Below are 15,544 nucleotides of genomic sequence, written 5' to 3'. Positions count from 1 at the left end.
AATATCTCTTACTTACCAAGCTTATTAAAAACAAGTTAATAATGAAAAAATTAAATTTATACATGTATACAATGTACATGCATTCGATTCTTCAATTGTGATGCTTATAAATATAAATATTACAATATCACATATAATCTGATATGGAAATATATTTTTACCTTTCATTAAATGTATGTGTAGTATAGAAAATTTTTTCATTAATAGATATTTTGTAAATCCGACCAACTATCTAATATCTATCTATCTTTTTAATCTATGGTCATCTATCTATATAAATATATAGATAAATACACAGTCTTGAAAGATTTAGTAGTTTTAACCGACATTTTCAACCCCGTTCTACAGCTCCTGTATCTATCTATCTATATATTTATCTATCTATCTATTTATCTATCTGTCTATCTATGTATATGTTTATCTATCTGTCTGCCTATCTGCCTATATATTATTTTTCTGTCTATATATCTATCTATCTATCTATCTATATATCTATATATCTATATATCTATCTATCTATCTTCATATCTAACTTTTCACCCATATGTCTATCTCTTCAGCTATCCATCTATTCACCCATCTATCTATCTCTTCATCTATCCATCTATCTATCTCTTTATCTATCCAACTATTCCCCATCTATCTATATCTTCATCTATCCATCTATTTACCCATCTATCTATCTCTTCATCTATCCATCTATTCTCTCATCTATCTATCTCTTCATCTATTCCCCATCTATCTATTTCTTCATCTATCCATCTCTTTACCCATCTATCTATCTATTCATCTATCCATATATTCACCCATCTATCTATCTCTTCATCTATCCATCTATTCACCCATCTATCTATCTCTTCATCTATCCATCTATTCACCCATCTATCTATCTCTTCATCTATCCATCTATTCTCTATTCCCCATCTATCTATTTATCCATCTATCTAGCTATCATTGCTTCCTGTATAGCATAATCTGTGTAGCTCGTTTACCACCCAAAAAGTAGCCTGAAGCTATGTTTTATTGCCTTAATGACAAAATAGTTTGTAAAAAGTTGAGCTAACTGTGAAGAAAATTCCCCCAAGAAGTCCAGCTCCTGGTTTCTTCAATTAAATAGTTTCTACTCTCTTCCCAATCCTTGCAAATTCTGTATTGAAAAAAAAAAAAAAATTGACGCTTGCAAAATATATTTTTAACGGCTTCAATATTTTACAATTGTACACAGTTGCAGTTTGTCACAAGAGATATTGGAGTTCAAGGACGGCATGGCAATACAATCGAATTCGGACCTTTGACGGACATTTTTGAAGTTAAATTTCTTACAACGGTACCCTTTCTGTTCAAACTTGTGGAAGATACTGTCGTTTTTCTGGATTGAAATGTGTTTTTTTAATCCTTTTCTCAATCGCTTGTTATAAGCTAAAAATCAAAATAAACATTTTTAAGAAAACAAAAAAAATTATTTCTAATTCATACTTGATCGAACAAAGCTGTCAAGAGTACCGTTGAAAATCGGGCATTACCAAGGTTATAATGCAAGGAAAGTTATTTCTGAGGTGTACGCATCTTTTGTACTGCAGTGTTCTGTCTCTGGGCGGTAATGTAAACACAAGAGTGAGACGGATGTCACAGCCTGACATAGAATCCATCTTTCACATAAAAAATCAATGAAACATTCTGGTCATAGGAAACTATTATGTGAATTATCAAAATTATCAAAATTTAATGCTTTTATCCTCCTCGTATACTAAAAGAACACTGATGCATCCATTCTTGTTTACAAATTCCACCTAGAGAGAACTGGTTTCAAAATGTACGCAGAGTATACGCAACTGCAATTAACTTTCCTTGCATTATAACCTTGGGCATTACCATCTTTGCATGCGAGGGTCACTTGAAATAACGCTTACAATCCCTTTGATTCCCATGTTATATTAAGACAACCCAATAAACGTCAAAGTAAGATAAATACTATTATTTTTATCATTCAGCTTTTATATTACTGTCTCTCTTTATAATTCATTGCAATAAAGAAATACAGATATGTCTCGGAGAATGTCAAAGATATCCTTGGAAACAATGTATACTAGTTCAAGGTCGTCTTTTCTAGGAAATTTTAAAAAGTTAGGAAGCCATTCATAAAAATGATAAAAGTTAAAAAGCTAAAAATTGGACTAATGTCTCGGCTAGGTAGGTTTCTCCTAATCGGCAGTAGTTTCAGCACGAACTTAAATAATTAAGGAAGCGGTAAAAATTAAAATGATTGCGCGCACAGACAATTCCCCTTTCTCTTTGAGGGTTTTTAACCCCCCCTCCCCTGCTATAAATAATTACACACGGTCCATTTATTTACAAAAGTAATCTGTAGTGGATAGAAGACATGGATTTCAAGGAAATGAAGAGAACAAAAATGGAATTAAAAAGTAAGATTTTGTAGATTTGTAAATTTTAAACAATTTAGAAGAACTTGAAACTATCCCGCATTACCGTGATACTTACTTGATAGATTACCGTGGTTATACTTATTTGATCAGTTACCCTGGTACTTGATAGATTGCCGTGGTTATACTTATTTGATCAGTTATTCTGGTACTTACTTGATAGATTACCGCGCGTTATACTTACTTGATCAGTTATCCTGGTACTTACTTGACAGATTACCGTGGTATACTTACTTAATCAGTTACCGTGGTACTCCTGAGTTAAGTCGGCTGTGCTGTGTAGTTAGCCTAAAGACTGACAGAGTGAAATTTGTGACTTTGATTTCCTAAAATTATCTAATGAGCAGGTTTGTAATTAAACCAAAAGCAATAATTCACTCAAAATCTAGGTTTAACGATAATGCTCTTCCTTCTCCTCCCCTCAAGCTATCCAGGCTACCGAAACACCCCCTTTCCTCCTCTTCTCCCTCCTGCTCCTGCTCCTGCTCCTGCTCCTCCTCCTGCTCCTTCTGCTCCTCCTCCTCCTCCTCATCCACCTCCTCCTCCCCTGAATGACAAAAATATGTAATATCTTTTAATCATATGTCAATCCAAAAAATTACTCAATTGTTTCCAATAAAAAGAAAAAAGTTGTGTGTGAAATATTTTTTGAGTACCTGAATTTTATTTTGTCAATTTCCTTCCCTTTGTTCTCGCTTAGAAGTTCTCAAAACCATATTTTAGATCTTCCGACACTCAGAAAATAATTAATAGTTTAAAATGTGAAGCATTGCAATTTGCGGCCATTTTTGCAATCTTTAAATTTTGCAAAATGTTTGTTGGAGGTTATTGATGATGCATTACATCAGCAGAACTACCATGTTCTCCGAAAAAGGGTTAATATTCACAAAAGTTGTGTCCGTCATTTTTTTTATAAATGCATATGTCAAAAGCATTTCTGAAATAGAATATGATTTGTAAATTATGAATACACATTTATAAATCTTTATACACTTGTAAACATATAAAAATCCACCTGTTAACCCCCCCCCTTGTCTACTCTTTTAGGTAAAATATTATTTCTTGAGAAGCAGAGAAGCAGTTAGTGGTCATTTCCGTCAATCCCTTCTTCCCCCCTCCTCGCCCCCCCCATCTTCTTTCCCCCCCCCCCATTCTTATGCCAAATGGTTGAGTGTGACCGTTAGAATCTAAATTGTACTATATTCCTGTAAAACCAGACTAAGCAGGTCAATTCAAGAGAAAATCATCCATGCTCAGGCTTTAGAGGGCACAGACCTCATTTTGGAAAAAAGGAATAGAATTCAGAAGTAAAATCAACCTTAACTAAACAGAAAGTGAAGTTTAAATTTATGCGAAACAACAGGTACGATTTTGTGACCTCGTAGCGCTCCTAGCTTAAATTTTTACACACAAGCATGAATTAAGCAAATTTATCCGGTTACATGAGGGAGGGAAGGCAACCTCCCCCGCCAGGCTTCCGAACCTCATTTTTGCGACAGTGTGCGTCCCTAGAGTGCTTCCGAAAACTAAAATTTATGCAACTGTTAAGGATACTATAGATAGACTACCGTGCTTAAATAATCAAATTAGTCCCGTTTTAAGTAGAAATTGACGATTACAAATGGAAGATCCTTCCCGGAAGACTATTTGGGGGAGGTTCGGAAGCCCTCTGGGGACACACACTGCCGCAAATATGTAAAATGAGATTCGGAACCTGTGGGGGGGAGGTTGCCTTCCCTCCCTCGTTACATAATTGAGTTATAATTGAAAACGTAAAAATATTTCAATACAATTTACTTTACTCTGACGTGAAATAACTGTTATTGATGTTGAGAATACATTTTAAATTTTTATTCTAAATACAAATTATATTTTTTACACTAAAATTCTTTAAATTCACATTTGTTTAATTATATAAGTTGATCTTTGACTAATTATGACTTTATAGTTCAAACATGACAATTTATTTTATTTGCGTAATAAAATAATTGTATTGTAAAAGTCAGTTTATCGCGATTAAAGATATTATTAAGAAAATAGACGCTGTATATTCGACACTCCACTAGACAGAACGAAAGGTCAAATTACATTATTGCATGGTCCGACTGTGTGACCTGATAAATTCAAAAGATTTTTGTTCTCAATAGCTCTTAAATAAAAGGAGTTCTTACTAAAAACATTTCAGAATTCAAAGTAAAAACTTTAATTTGATTCACAATCTGTATAGATTAGTTTTTTAGATCATCACTTGATTTCATGTTAACGGAGACTCCCTGTATAATGGTTACTATCCACTGATCTGGTTTTATATTGGTATTTAATAATGAAACTTCCTTCGTTTAAACCAATTATTTCAACCATTAAATCTAAACCACTATTATCTGTTTGAGCACGCCAAGTTCTGGTCAAAATCCTCATAATCTGGAGTATATCAATATCTTGTTAAAGGGGGTGAGAAAGGAAAAGCTGTGATGAGACAGGAAAGGCTGGGATGAGACAGAAAAGGCTGGGATGAGACAGGAAAGGCTGGGATGAGACAGGAAAGGCTGGGATGAGACAGGAAAGGCTGGGATGAGACAGAAAAGGCTGGGATGAGACAAGAAATGCTGGGATGAGACAGGAAAGGCTGGGATGGGATGATAAAAAAGAGAATCTGTTGAAAGCTGGGAAGAAGCGGGGAATCTGGAATTATCCTGTCCAAAGTTTAACGAGGTCTAAACAAAAACATCTCAAATCTCAGGATATTTGAACCCCAACATTTTAGTTATCTTGACACAGAGCCAGACACTGTTTAAAAACGTCTACAGTTATAACCAGAAAACAATGGAAAATGAAGACGACATTATAGCAATACTTTAGGGTTTTAGAAAGCAAATAGTTTTACAAGACACTTATAAATTTTTTTTTGTGCAATTGGTCTGTTTACACTGCACAGTTAATGTGTTTCATGGTTATAGAACTTTTTAAAGTTAAACTTGATTCTCAAAGTCGTCTTCCTATTCCAGAACTTTCTGGTTATCACTGCAGTCAAATAATAAAAAAAAAACCACTAAACACCATGATTTATACATTAAACACACATAGGAGTTGGTAAATGATTGATTTTAAGAATTAAAAAAAACAACTTTAGATTTTGGTCCAACGGTTTAATGATCATGAATTTGATCTAAGGTAATAATGCAAGGAAAGTTATTTCAGAGGTGTACGCTTTTTTGTACTGTAGTGTACTGTCTTTGGGCGGAAAAGTAAACACAAGACGGATGTCACAGCCTGACATGGAATCCATTTTGCCAAAAATAATCTTTGAAATATTCTGGTCATAGGAAACTATTATATGCATGAATTATCAAAATTATCAAAATTTAATGCTTTTTTAACCTCCTCGGATACTAAACGAACAGTGATGCATCTATTCTTGTTTACAAAGTCCGCCCAGAGAGAACTGGTTTCAATATGTACGCAGAGTATACCCAACAGCAATTATTTTTCCTTGCATTAGTACCTTGTCTCCGTCCTTCTTTTTTTACAACATACTAAATCATTACATGAAGAATTGATTGGAATAAGGGAGAGTGAGGGGGGGGGGGGTTAAAGGTGGCACACACAATTTTGTAAACAATGCAAGAAAACAGTGGAGACGGTGTGAACATGTTTATTAGAGTTCAGCAAAAAATCTGGGAAAATGGTTGATTTAAAGTAAATTTAACAGTTATTAATTTACTTGGGTTTACCCTCAAGCAACATAGCATATCCAAACCTTATCTATCTATCTATCTATCTATCTATCTATCTATCTATCTATCTATCTATCTATCTTTCTATCTATCTATAGATCGAGGGGAGGAAGGCCAACCACATCAATCTCAAGTCCGAACCACATTCTCCTCATTTTCTCGTCCGAACCACCTCGAAATCCTCGTCCTTTCAATATTATTTTAAGTGTCCGATCCTTGAAAATAAATACATTTTTAAAAAATATGGCGACGTTAGGGCATAAACCATGACTAGAATAAAGTTTTCCAAGGATTTTGAGATGTTGGAATCTTCAAATCCACGAGAATGATGTCAACCATTATTTAGGTTCACAATTGAATCTCTTCTGCCTCCAAAATGGATAACTTTCACAAATAAAAATTTATACCAAAGAATTCGCGTGAACATGGTCTTTAATCTTTCCATTTCAACCCATACCAAATAATCTTGATTTATGATTTATTTACAAATAAGGTAGATTTGCCTGCCGCATGCTTAAAATTATAGAAAAATAATGTTCAATTTATATTATTCAAATCATTTGCTACAATTAATTGGTCACAACCCTATGAATTCAAACAGTATTTAATCATATATAATAGTCTTGATACAGACGCTTTTTTGTAGAACATCTTTTATGGAGCATTTTCATTTTTACACAAATCTAAAATTTAATTGGGAAAATTTTATATTTCATCTATCGTCGTTATACTTTTAAAAAATGTATTTATTTTTCAAGGATCGGACACTTTAAACAAAATTATATTGAAAGACGAGGATTTCGAGGTGGTTCGGACGAGAAAATGAGGAGAATGTGGTTCGGACCAGAGATTGATGTGGTTGGCCTTCCTCCCCTCATTGATCTATCAATCTATCTATCTATTTCAACCATATTGATTGTATGTTATCTACATAAAAACTCCTGAATCTATATCTAATAAAAATCTGGAAAATATTGAAAAAGAATAAAATATTGGCAAAAGATAAAATTGTTGGACAACAAACTGAGGAAATAAAGTGAAACCTACATAGATGTGAAATGAGAAGACGACTGTTGACTCCATTTATGATTTTAAAAAGTTCAATGATGATGAACCACAGCAATTATCCAGTTTATAAACTTGACACTGCACACAGACACTTTTTACTTAATAAATTGAGTATTAACCTACAAAATGCATAATCAATCAATTGTTATAAAGTCGTCTTCATATTCCACAGTATTATGGATCCCCTGTTTTCTTTTTTTTGAAAATTACCTTTTTATTTAAAATTTAATTTTTACAAAAATATTTCTTAAATAATTTCAAAGTGAGTTAAATTTAAAAAAGAATAAACCTATGAAATTGGTGGTTCTAAACCCCGAATATAGGTGATAAGTAGCGATTTATGAGTCTCAAATATTCGATATATATTTTTATCGGAAGAAACGGACCTATTTATTACTAATCGAGCCTCACCATACAGCAGGAATTGTCGAGGGAGTAAAAAACATTATTGTCTTTATGATTTTACTACTCTGCTCTATCTCTACTCTATGATTATACTACTCTACTCTATTTCTACTCTATCTCTACTCTATCATTCTATTAATATATTCTACAATATGATTCTACTACTCTATTATATCTCTACTCTATGGTTTGCTAGTAAAATATGGAAGGCCAGGGTAACTTTATTCCTAATAATTAATGTTGTAAAGCACTAAATTATCAGAAGATACGAGACCTTGGTTTTACCATTTATTTCAAGTCTGGAATTTTTCTAATTCTTACAGCTAGCTAACAGTAGTACCCGGCGTTGCCAGATCCCATCAATATTTTCAGTTTGTCCGTTCACCAATCCGTGTTCATCCATCCGTGTTCACCAATTCCTGTTTATCAATCCGTGTTCATCAATCCGTGTTCACCAATCCGTGTTCATCAATCCGTGTTCATAAATCCGTGTTCATAAATCCGTGTTCATCAATCCGTGTTAACCAGTCCGTGTTCATCAATCCGTGTTCATCAATCCGTGTTCATTAATCCGTGTTCATCAATCCGTGTTCACCAATCCGTGTTCATAAATCCGTGTTCATCAATCCGTGTTCACCAATCTGTGTTTATCAATCCGTGTTCATCATTCATCACTTTGTTCGGTTGACAGTCTTATTTAGCTTTGTTCGTCTTTATAAGACTTTGAAGGTTTTTGATCTTACAAAAGGTACAACAAAATCTTAAGAAGTTTTACAAATTTCAAAACTGTTTATTCTGGACATTTCCTATTTCGTCTTACAGTAAAGTTCCCCCCTGTTATTCATTTTATTGTAATTAATTCGATAAGTCAAGTATGGTTGTAAATGACAGCTTAAATAAGGACCGAACTTATAAATCAGCGTGGTTAGTGATAACTAATAACACTCCACGATTTATATTTTATAATCTTAAATATTTCTAATCCAGGGTTCAGTTCAAGTTACTCTTTTGGACTAGGTTTAAATCTACGTTTCTAGATGCAGTTCATTTCAAATGTTTTAAATCTAATTTAATTGAAGTTTAATCTACAATTCTGAATTCAGTTTAGATTTACGTTTCTTGATTCAGTTTCAATTACGTTTCTTGATTCATCTTAATTTATGTTTCTGGATTCGGTTCAATTCATGTTTCTGGATTCATTTTGATTTACTTTTCTGGGTTCAGTTTAGATTTAGTTTTAGAACTCAGTTTAAATCTATATATATCTGTTTATTTACTTTACTTTACGTTTCTGGGTTCAGTTTAGATTTATGTATTCGGTTTAAGCTTCGTTTCTGGATTCAGAGAAGATTTATGTATTAGGATTCAGTTTAAATCTACATCAAAGGTTTTAGTTTAAACTTCTATCTTTGTATTTAGTTCTGTGTACCTACCTATGTTCTTGGTTTGGTTGTGTCTGCACTGCAGGTGTATCTAATTCTCTGTCATCTCACAACAATGGAGCATCTTCAAATCTACCTTTCATTGTTCCAGGTGATATATGTTCATAGGTTATCATAGTTCATCAGGATTATCATTGTACATAATACGAACAGTGAGCTTGAACATGAATTAAAACATTTATTTCTAAATATTTGATTTTGTTGATTGAAATAAAATAGTCTTATCCGTGCGTGAAGTAAAAAATAAAATTTAAATCTACTCGATTATAAATATTTAAAATCTGAAAAATCTAAAACTCATGAATAAAAAAAGAAAATTTGAATTATCAAATGTTCACACTTTAAATAATATTGTAATTTTTTTATGCTCTACCCCATCAGGTTCGCAGATATAGTGAGTTTAACGAGAGCTTTAGTGATCAGTTCCTTATTTTGTAGTGTCCAATCCCTTTTTGGGCCCAATTATGGACATTTTATAGCAGGACATGTATAGGTTGGACATTTTATTAATAGGACATTTCATAGATAGGACATTTCATAGATAGGACATTTCATAGATAGGACATTTCATAGATAGTACATTTCATAGATAGGACATTTCATAGATAGGACATTTCATAGATAGTACATTTAATGATTTTTCATCGATAAGGTAAATTATTTCCTTTTTACAAAATCATATCTCTTGATGCAGTATAAACACAAACACTGTTATTTTTACGATGCAAGAAAACATATTTTTCTCTCAATTTGAATTGTCGTTGAAATGTCTTCTCTATAAAGTTTCTGATCTATGCAATGTCCTATCAATGATTTTGTTATGGCTCAACCAAGACTTTAACCAAGTGTTGTTTATTATTTTTTTGAAATGCATGGTGAGTTGTGACCGTTGGTTGTGACTGGACTAAGCGATCGTGAAAGAGTTTTTTTCTTAAAAACTTTATTTTGCAGCTTAACAAAAAATCCTTCACATTTCAAATTTTTTTTGTTTACTTCTTATGAAGACCCATTTTTGATTTTGCTTTGATTTTCAGGCTTGTACTGCCTGACTGCTTGGCACCCTGCTGGTTGTTTGTTGTCTAAACTCAATCTCAAATTTTCAGTTCAAGCTTTAATATCATGTTCCCAGGATATATTAATTCAGGGGCTACAACAGTTCAAGATTTAATATCATGTTCCCAAAATTTATTAATTCAGGGTCTACAGCAATTCAAGCATTTATATCATGTTCCCAGTATATATTAATTTAGGGGCTACAGCAGTTCAAGATTTAATATCATGTTCCACGGATATATTAATTCAGGGTCTACAGCAATTCAAGCATTAATATCATGTTCCCAGTATATATTAATTCAGGGGCTACAGCAGTTCAAGATTTAATATCATGTTCCACGGATATATTAATTCAGGGTCTACAGCAATTCAAGCATTAATATCATGTTCCCAGTATATATTAATTCAGGGGCTACAGCAGTTCAAGATTTAATATCATGTTCCACGGATATATTAATTCAGGGTCTACAGCAATTCAAGCATTAATATCATGTTCCCAGTATATATTAATTCAGGGGCTACAGCAGTTCAAGATTTAATATCATGTTCCCAGGATATATTAATTCAGGGGCTACAGCAGTTCAAGCATCAATATCATGTTCCCAGGATATATTAATTCAGGGGCTACAGCAGTTCAAGCATTAATATCATGTTCCACGGATATATTAATTCAGGGTCTACAGCTATTCAAGCATTAATGTCATGTTCCCAAGATATATTATTTCAGAGGCTACTTCAAGCTTTAATATAATGTTCCCAGGATATATTAATTCAGGGGCTACAGCAGTTCAATGTGGGGGAGAGAGAGAGGAAAAGAAATCGCTCTGAGGGGGCCCGGTTAAAACATTGCAATATTTTTTTCACAGCAATTCCCTCCCCCTCCCGCCCCGTCCCTGCGACCACCTAGATTGTATCTCTATGAGTGACAAGTTGTCTAATAAGGAGCTCCGAGCTATCTTCACTCTACAGTATACAACTATAAAACCTAAACATCCTAACATTTATTTATCTACAGATCTATCTATCTATCTATCTATCTATATATTATTATTTTATATCATAGGTTTAATTTTTTTAACATTAAGTTTGTTTTAAAAAATATATGAATATTTTAAGAAAATGAGAAAATTCGCGAAAATATGCAAAATTTGCCTTGGACATACTTTTTGGATTTTCCTAAATACTATTCCTAAATAAACTGTTTGTACCAGGTTTAAACTGTATTGCATCATATATAAACTGTATTATACCAGATATAAACTGTATTATACCAGATATAAACTGTATTGTACCAGATATAAGCTGTATTATACCAGATATAAACTGTATTATACCAGATATAAACTGCATTATACCAGATATAAACTGTATTATACCAGATATAAACTGTATAATACCAGATATAAACTGTATAATGCCAGATATAAACTGTATTGTACAGGATATTAACTGTGTTATACCAGATATAAACTGTATTGCACCAGATATAAACTGTATTATACCAGATATAAACTGTATTATACCAGATATAAACTGTATTGCACCAGATATAAACTGTATTATACCAGATATAAACTGTATAATACCAGATATAAACTGTATTGCACCAGATATAAACTGTATTGTGCTAGACATAAACTGTATTGTACAAGATATAAACTGTAATATGCCAGATATAAACTGTATTATACCAGATATAAACTGTATTATACCAGATATAAACTGTATTATACCAGATATAAACTATATTGCACTGTATTTTACTTGAATAAGATGAGAGTGAAGAAAATCAGAAACCCCGCCTCAGGTTCTTTAGAATCAATGATTTTCAAAACAAAGATGAAAACTAAATAAAACGGTTGTGGTAATTACGAGTGAACAGTGAACACTTATGTGGAAAATATTTTCTATTCTCGGGAGTTATTTTGTAGAGAAATCACAATTGAAAACAATCAATTTTAAGTGTGAAAAATAAAAATATCTCATTTATTCTTGATATTTAACGGTGCCATTGTAAATTGGACATGCCACTGTCATGCATGCCACTGAGATTTAAGATGTAAAGAGAAAGTTAAAAATTATAAAAAACGTGATTTTCTGATTTTTAAGATATTTTAATAACTTAGGATATTTGATCTAAATTTCCTTTATTTTTTAAATCTTTGTTGTTTAAAACCTGTGTTCTCCGAAGACTGAGATTCCTAAGAACAGTTTCCCACGGCTCCAACCTATAGTTCTAGAGTATATACCCTGTATACAATCATTATCTAATTTCTCAAATCTTCTTACAACACACACCAGGCTCTAAACAAACACAATAGACTTTAAAAAAGCAAATTAGACTTAAAAGACACATATCAGACTGGAAACACACACATTAGACTAAAACATTCACACAGCAGACGCAAAAATAAGACTAGAGGAACACTAACAGACAAATTATGTATTAACGGACAAGAACGACACCCACATGACTAGGATCATAAAAAAAGTGATTTGAAACAGACTAAAAACACTAAAAACACACACAACATACTTATAACACAAACAAAAGAAAACACACAAGAAGAGACTAGATAAAAAGCAAACACACAAGAAGAGACTAGATAAAAGAAAACACACAAGAAGAGACTAGATAAAAAGAAAACACACAAGAAGAGACTAGATAAAAAGAAGACACAAAAGAAGAGACTAGATAAAAAGAAAACACACAAGAAGAGACTAGATAAAAAGAAAACACACAAGAGACTAGATAAAAAGAAATCACAAATAAAAGAATAATCTTGTAAATCAATTAAATTTATTTTAATATAATATTATTACTCTGTACAAATATTTATCATTTTACTAAAATAAAAGATAGTAAACTTAATAAAGCATATAAATAAATACAAGGACGTGAAAACAAGAAAAAAAATGTTATGAGGAGAAAAAAGGATAAAAAGTAGAAAAAGGGAGAAAAAATGAGAGAAGGAAAGAATAAAATAGAAAAAAGAGAAAGAAAATAAGAAAGAAAAAGAACGAGATCACTGGTTCTCCAGTCCATATTATTTTGTATCACAGTCGTTCAAAATTTATCCCTTAGCCCTAAAACCTGGGCTTTAAACCTCTAGACCAAAAATTTTGGAACCTCAGAGTGTAAAACCCCAAACTCAGCATAAAACCTTTCAAATTAGACCTAAGGTTCCTTAAACCCCTAGTTCTAATAGTAGACCTGAGATTCCTAAAACCCAGGGTTTAATAGTAGACCTGAGGTTCCTAAAACCCAGAGTTTAATAGTAGACCTGAGGTTCCTGAAACCCCTGCCAAGCCAGAAAGCTCTCCTGCTTGAAGTTGAGACAAAGGTCGTCTTGAAACGGAATCTGAGGTTCAGGTTTAGTAGCACACTGCATAGGGAAGGGTAGACTCCAAAAGCTGGAATTGTTTGAAGGAATCCAATGCCCCGAAAGTTCGTCTTTCCTGTAAGTTCTTGGTGAGTTAGATTGGAAAAGTGTAACGGATGGGTATGGATGAGATTTAACTATTCTCAATGTATCCCGAACCTGTCTTACAAAACCTTCTCTATCTGTTACAACCTCAGGACATGGTGTTAAACTCTGTAGAATAAAATCATCTGATTGTCCCAACCATATATCTACTGATCTCATGGGAAGGTAGGAGAATGGTCCTATCCGCAGTTCTTCTCTCTCAGGGGAGTATATATCCAGCATACCAACCCCCTCACCACCGGTCAGTGTTCTAGCCAACCTAAGATCTAGGTCTGGTCCACGGTCCAAGAATGATGCAGGAAACATTAATCCGTTCTTGACGTAGACACCCACCCCGTAGAGGAGGGGCCAGGGTGCCCCGCCCCTCATCACAGTACACGCCTCTCCTATACAGCAAGTGACAAGGTCTAGGTTGTGTGAACTCCTGTGTAGGATGGAGAGGACAGGAGAGAGAAGAGATTCAGACACATTCTTTGTATCCGCAAATCCTCCCACTAGATGGAGTTGAAGTTTGCCTGTTGTATGACCTAGCTTCTCCAGCATTGTTGACAGGTCGTCTTCACTCATCCGGTCAACATGGGCAAACAACAGAGCACCAGTTCCTTGAATAAAAACATATGAATATACTAAAAAGTATTGTAATTAGATGTTTTTGACATAAACATAAAAAACTTTATTTTTTCAATTTTTTATAAAAATTAATCTACCTGAATTTCTGATAATGATGGCTGTGTTATTAATGAGATTATCTGTTCCAACCACAGATAGTTTACTGTCCTGAGAGTGAGTAACAGCATACTCCCGGGCAGATACAAACAAGGACCCGGAGCTGTGAATCTGTTTTGGTTCCGTCCCAGCCAACTGTTTAGCTCCGTCCTTCAAGGACGGATACTGATTGTATAACCAGTTCAGACTCCGAGGGGTGTCGGAGAGTGGAGAATTGTTTACAAGGAGAACCATGTTTAAAGCATGAGTGTGTTCGGGTCCGTGCAGAGCAGAAGTTTCAAGAAAACTGGCGCTCCTTTAGATTTGAAGATGGGTAGTGGTTGGGCGCGTGAACAGGTGGCGCGGTGAGAGATCCCTACGCGCAGCTGGAGGGGGGTGGGTGGGTATCTTGAGCGCCCGGGGGAGAGTTGAGCACACGGGTCTCTTTGGGGGACCTACAGCTAGCTCCGTTATGTTAAGAGGAACCGTGAGAGGAAAAATAAACATGAACCTTCTCCTTGTCATATAGCTGAACACAAACCTTCTCTTTATCACATAACAGAGTAAAAACCATCTCCTTGTCATACAGCAGAATACAAACATCCTCCTTGTCATATATCATCCTCAACTAAGCTTTTGGTACGTTCTGAAGTAATTTGTTGTACACTGACAGAAGATGTAATAGCATTTAGTGGACTGTGATAGCAGAATACACACCTTCTCCTTGTCATACAGCAGAATACAAACATCCTCCTTGTCATATATCATCCTCAACTAAGCTTTTGGTACGTTCTGAAGTAAATTGCTGTACACTGACAGAAGATATAGTAGCATTTAGTGGACTGTGATAGCAGAATACGAACCTTCTCCTTGTCATTAAGCAGAATACAAACCTTCTCCTTGTCATATAACAGAAAACAAACCTTCTCCTTGTCATACAGCCGAATAAAAACCTTCTCCTTGTCATATAGCAGAATAAAAACCTTCTTCTTGTCATATAGCAGAATACAAACCTTCTCCTTGTCCTTCAGCTGAATACAAACCGTCTCTTCATCATGTAGCAGAATACAAACCTTCTCCTTACCCTACAGCAGAATACAAACATTCTATTCAGCATGTAGTAGAATACAATTCTTCTCTTCATCATGTAGCAGAATACAAACCTTCTCTTCATCATGTAGTAGAATACAAACCTTCTCTTCAGCATG

General features: G+C 33.9%; 1 protein-coding gene across 1 annotated transcript; it reads right to left on the bottom strand.

Annotated features, from left to right (window-relative positions):
• Positions 1-13,088: 13,088 nt before the first annotated feature.
• Positions 13,089-14,657, bottom strand: LOC111713146 (protein N-terminal asparagine amidohydrolase). The gene is made up of 2 exons (XM_023487952.1): positions 14,339-14,657; positions 13,089-14,233 (listed from the first exon to the last, which is right to left on the bottom strand). The coding sequence occupies exons 1-2, from the start codon at positions 14,589-14,591 to the stop codon at positions 13,416-13,418; spliced, it is 1,071 nt and encodes a 356-aa protein (XP_023343720.1). The 5' UTR covers positions 14,592-14,657; the 3' UTR covers positions 13,089-13,415.
• Between the last annotated feature and the right edge of the window lie 887 nt (positions 14,658-15,544).

The sequence above is a fragment of the Eurytemora carolleeae genome, unplaced genomic scaffold (assembly GCF_000591075.1).
Source record: "Eurytemora carolleeae unplaced genomic scaffold, Eaff_2.0 scaffold1174, whole genome shotgun sequence".
Classification (NCBI taxonomy): domain Eukaryota; kingdom Metazoa; phylum Arthropoda; class Copepoda; order Calanoida; family Temoridae; genus Eurytemora; species Eurytemora carolleeae.
Note: the sequence above shows the minus strand (reverse complement) of the source record. Positions and strands in the feature narration are given on the sequence as shown.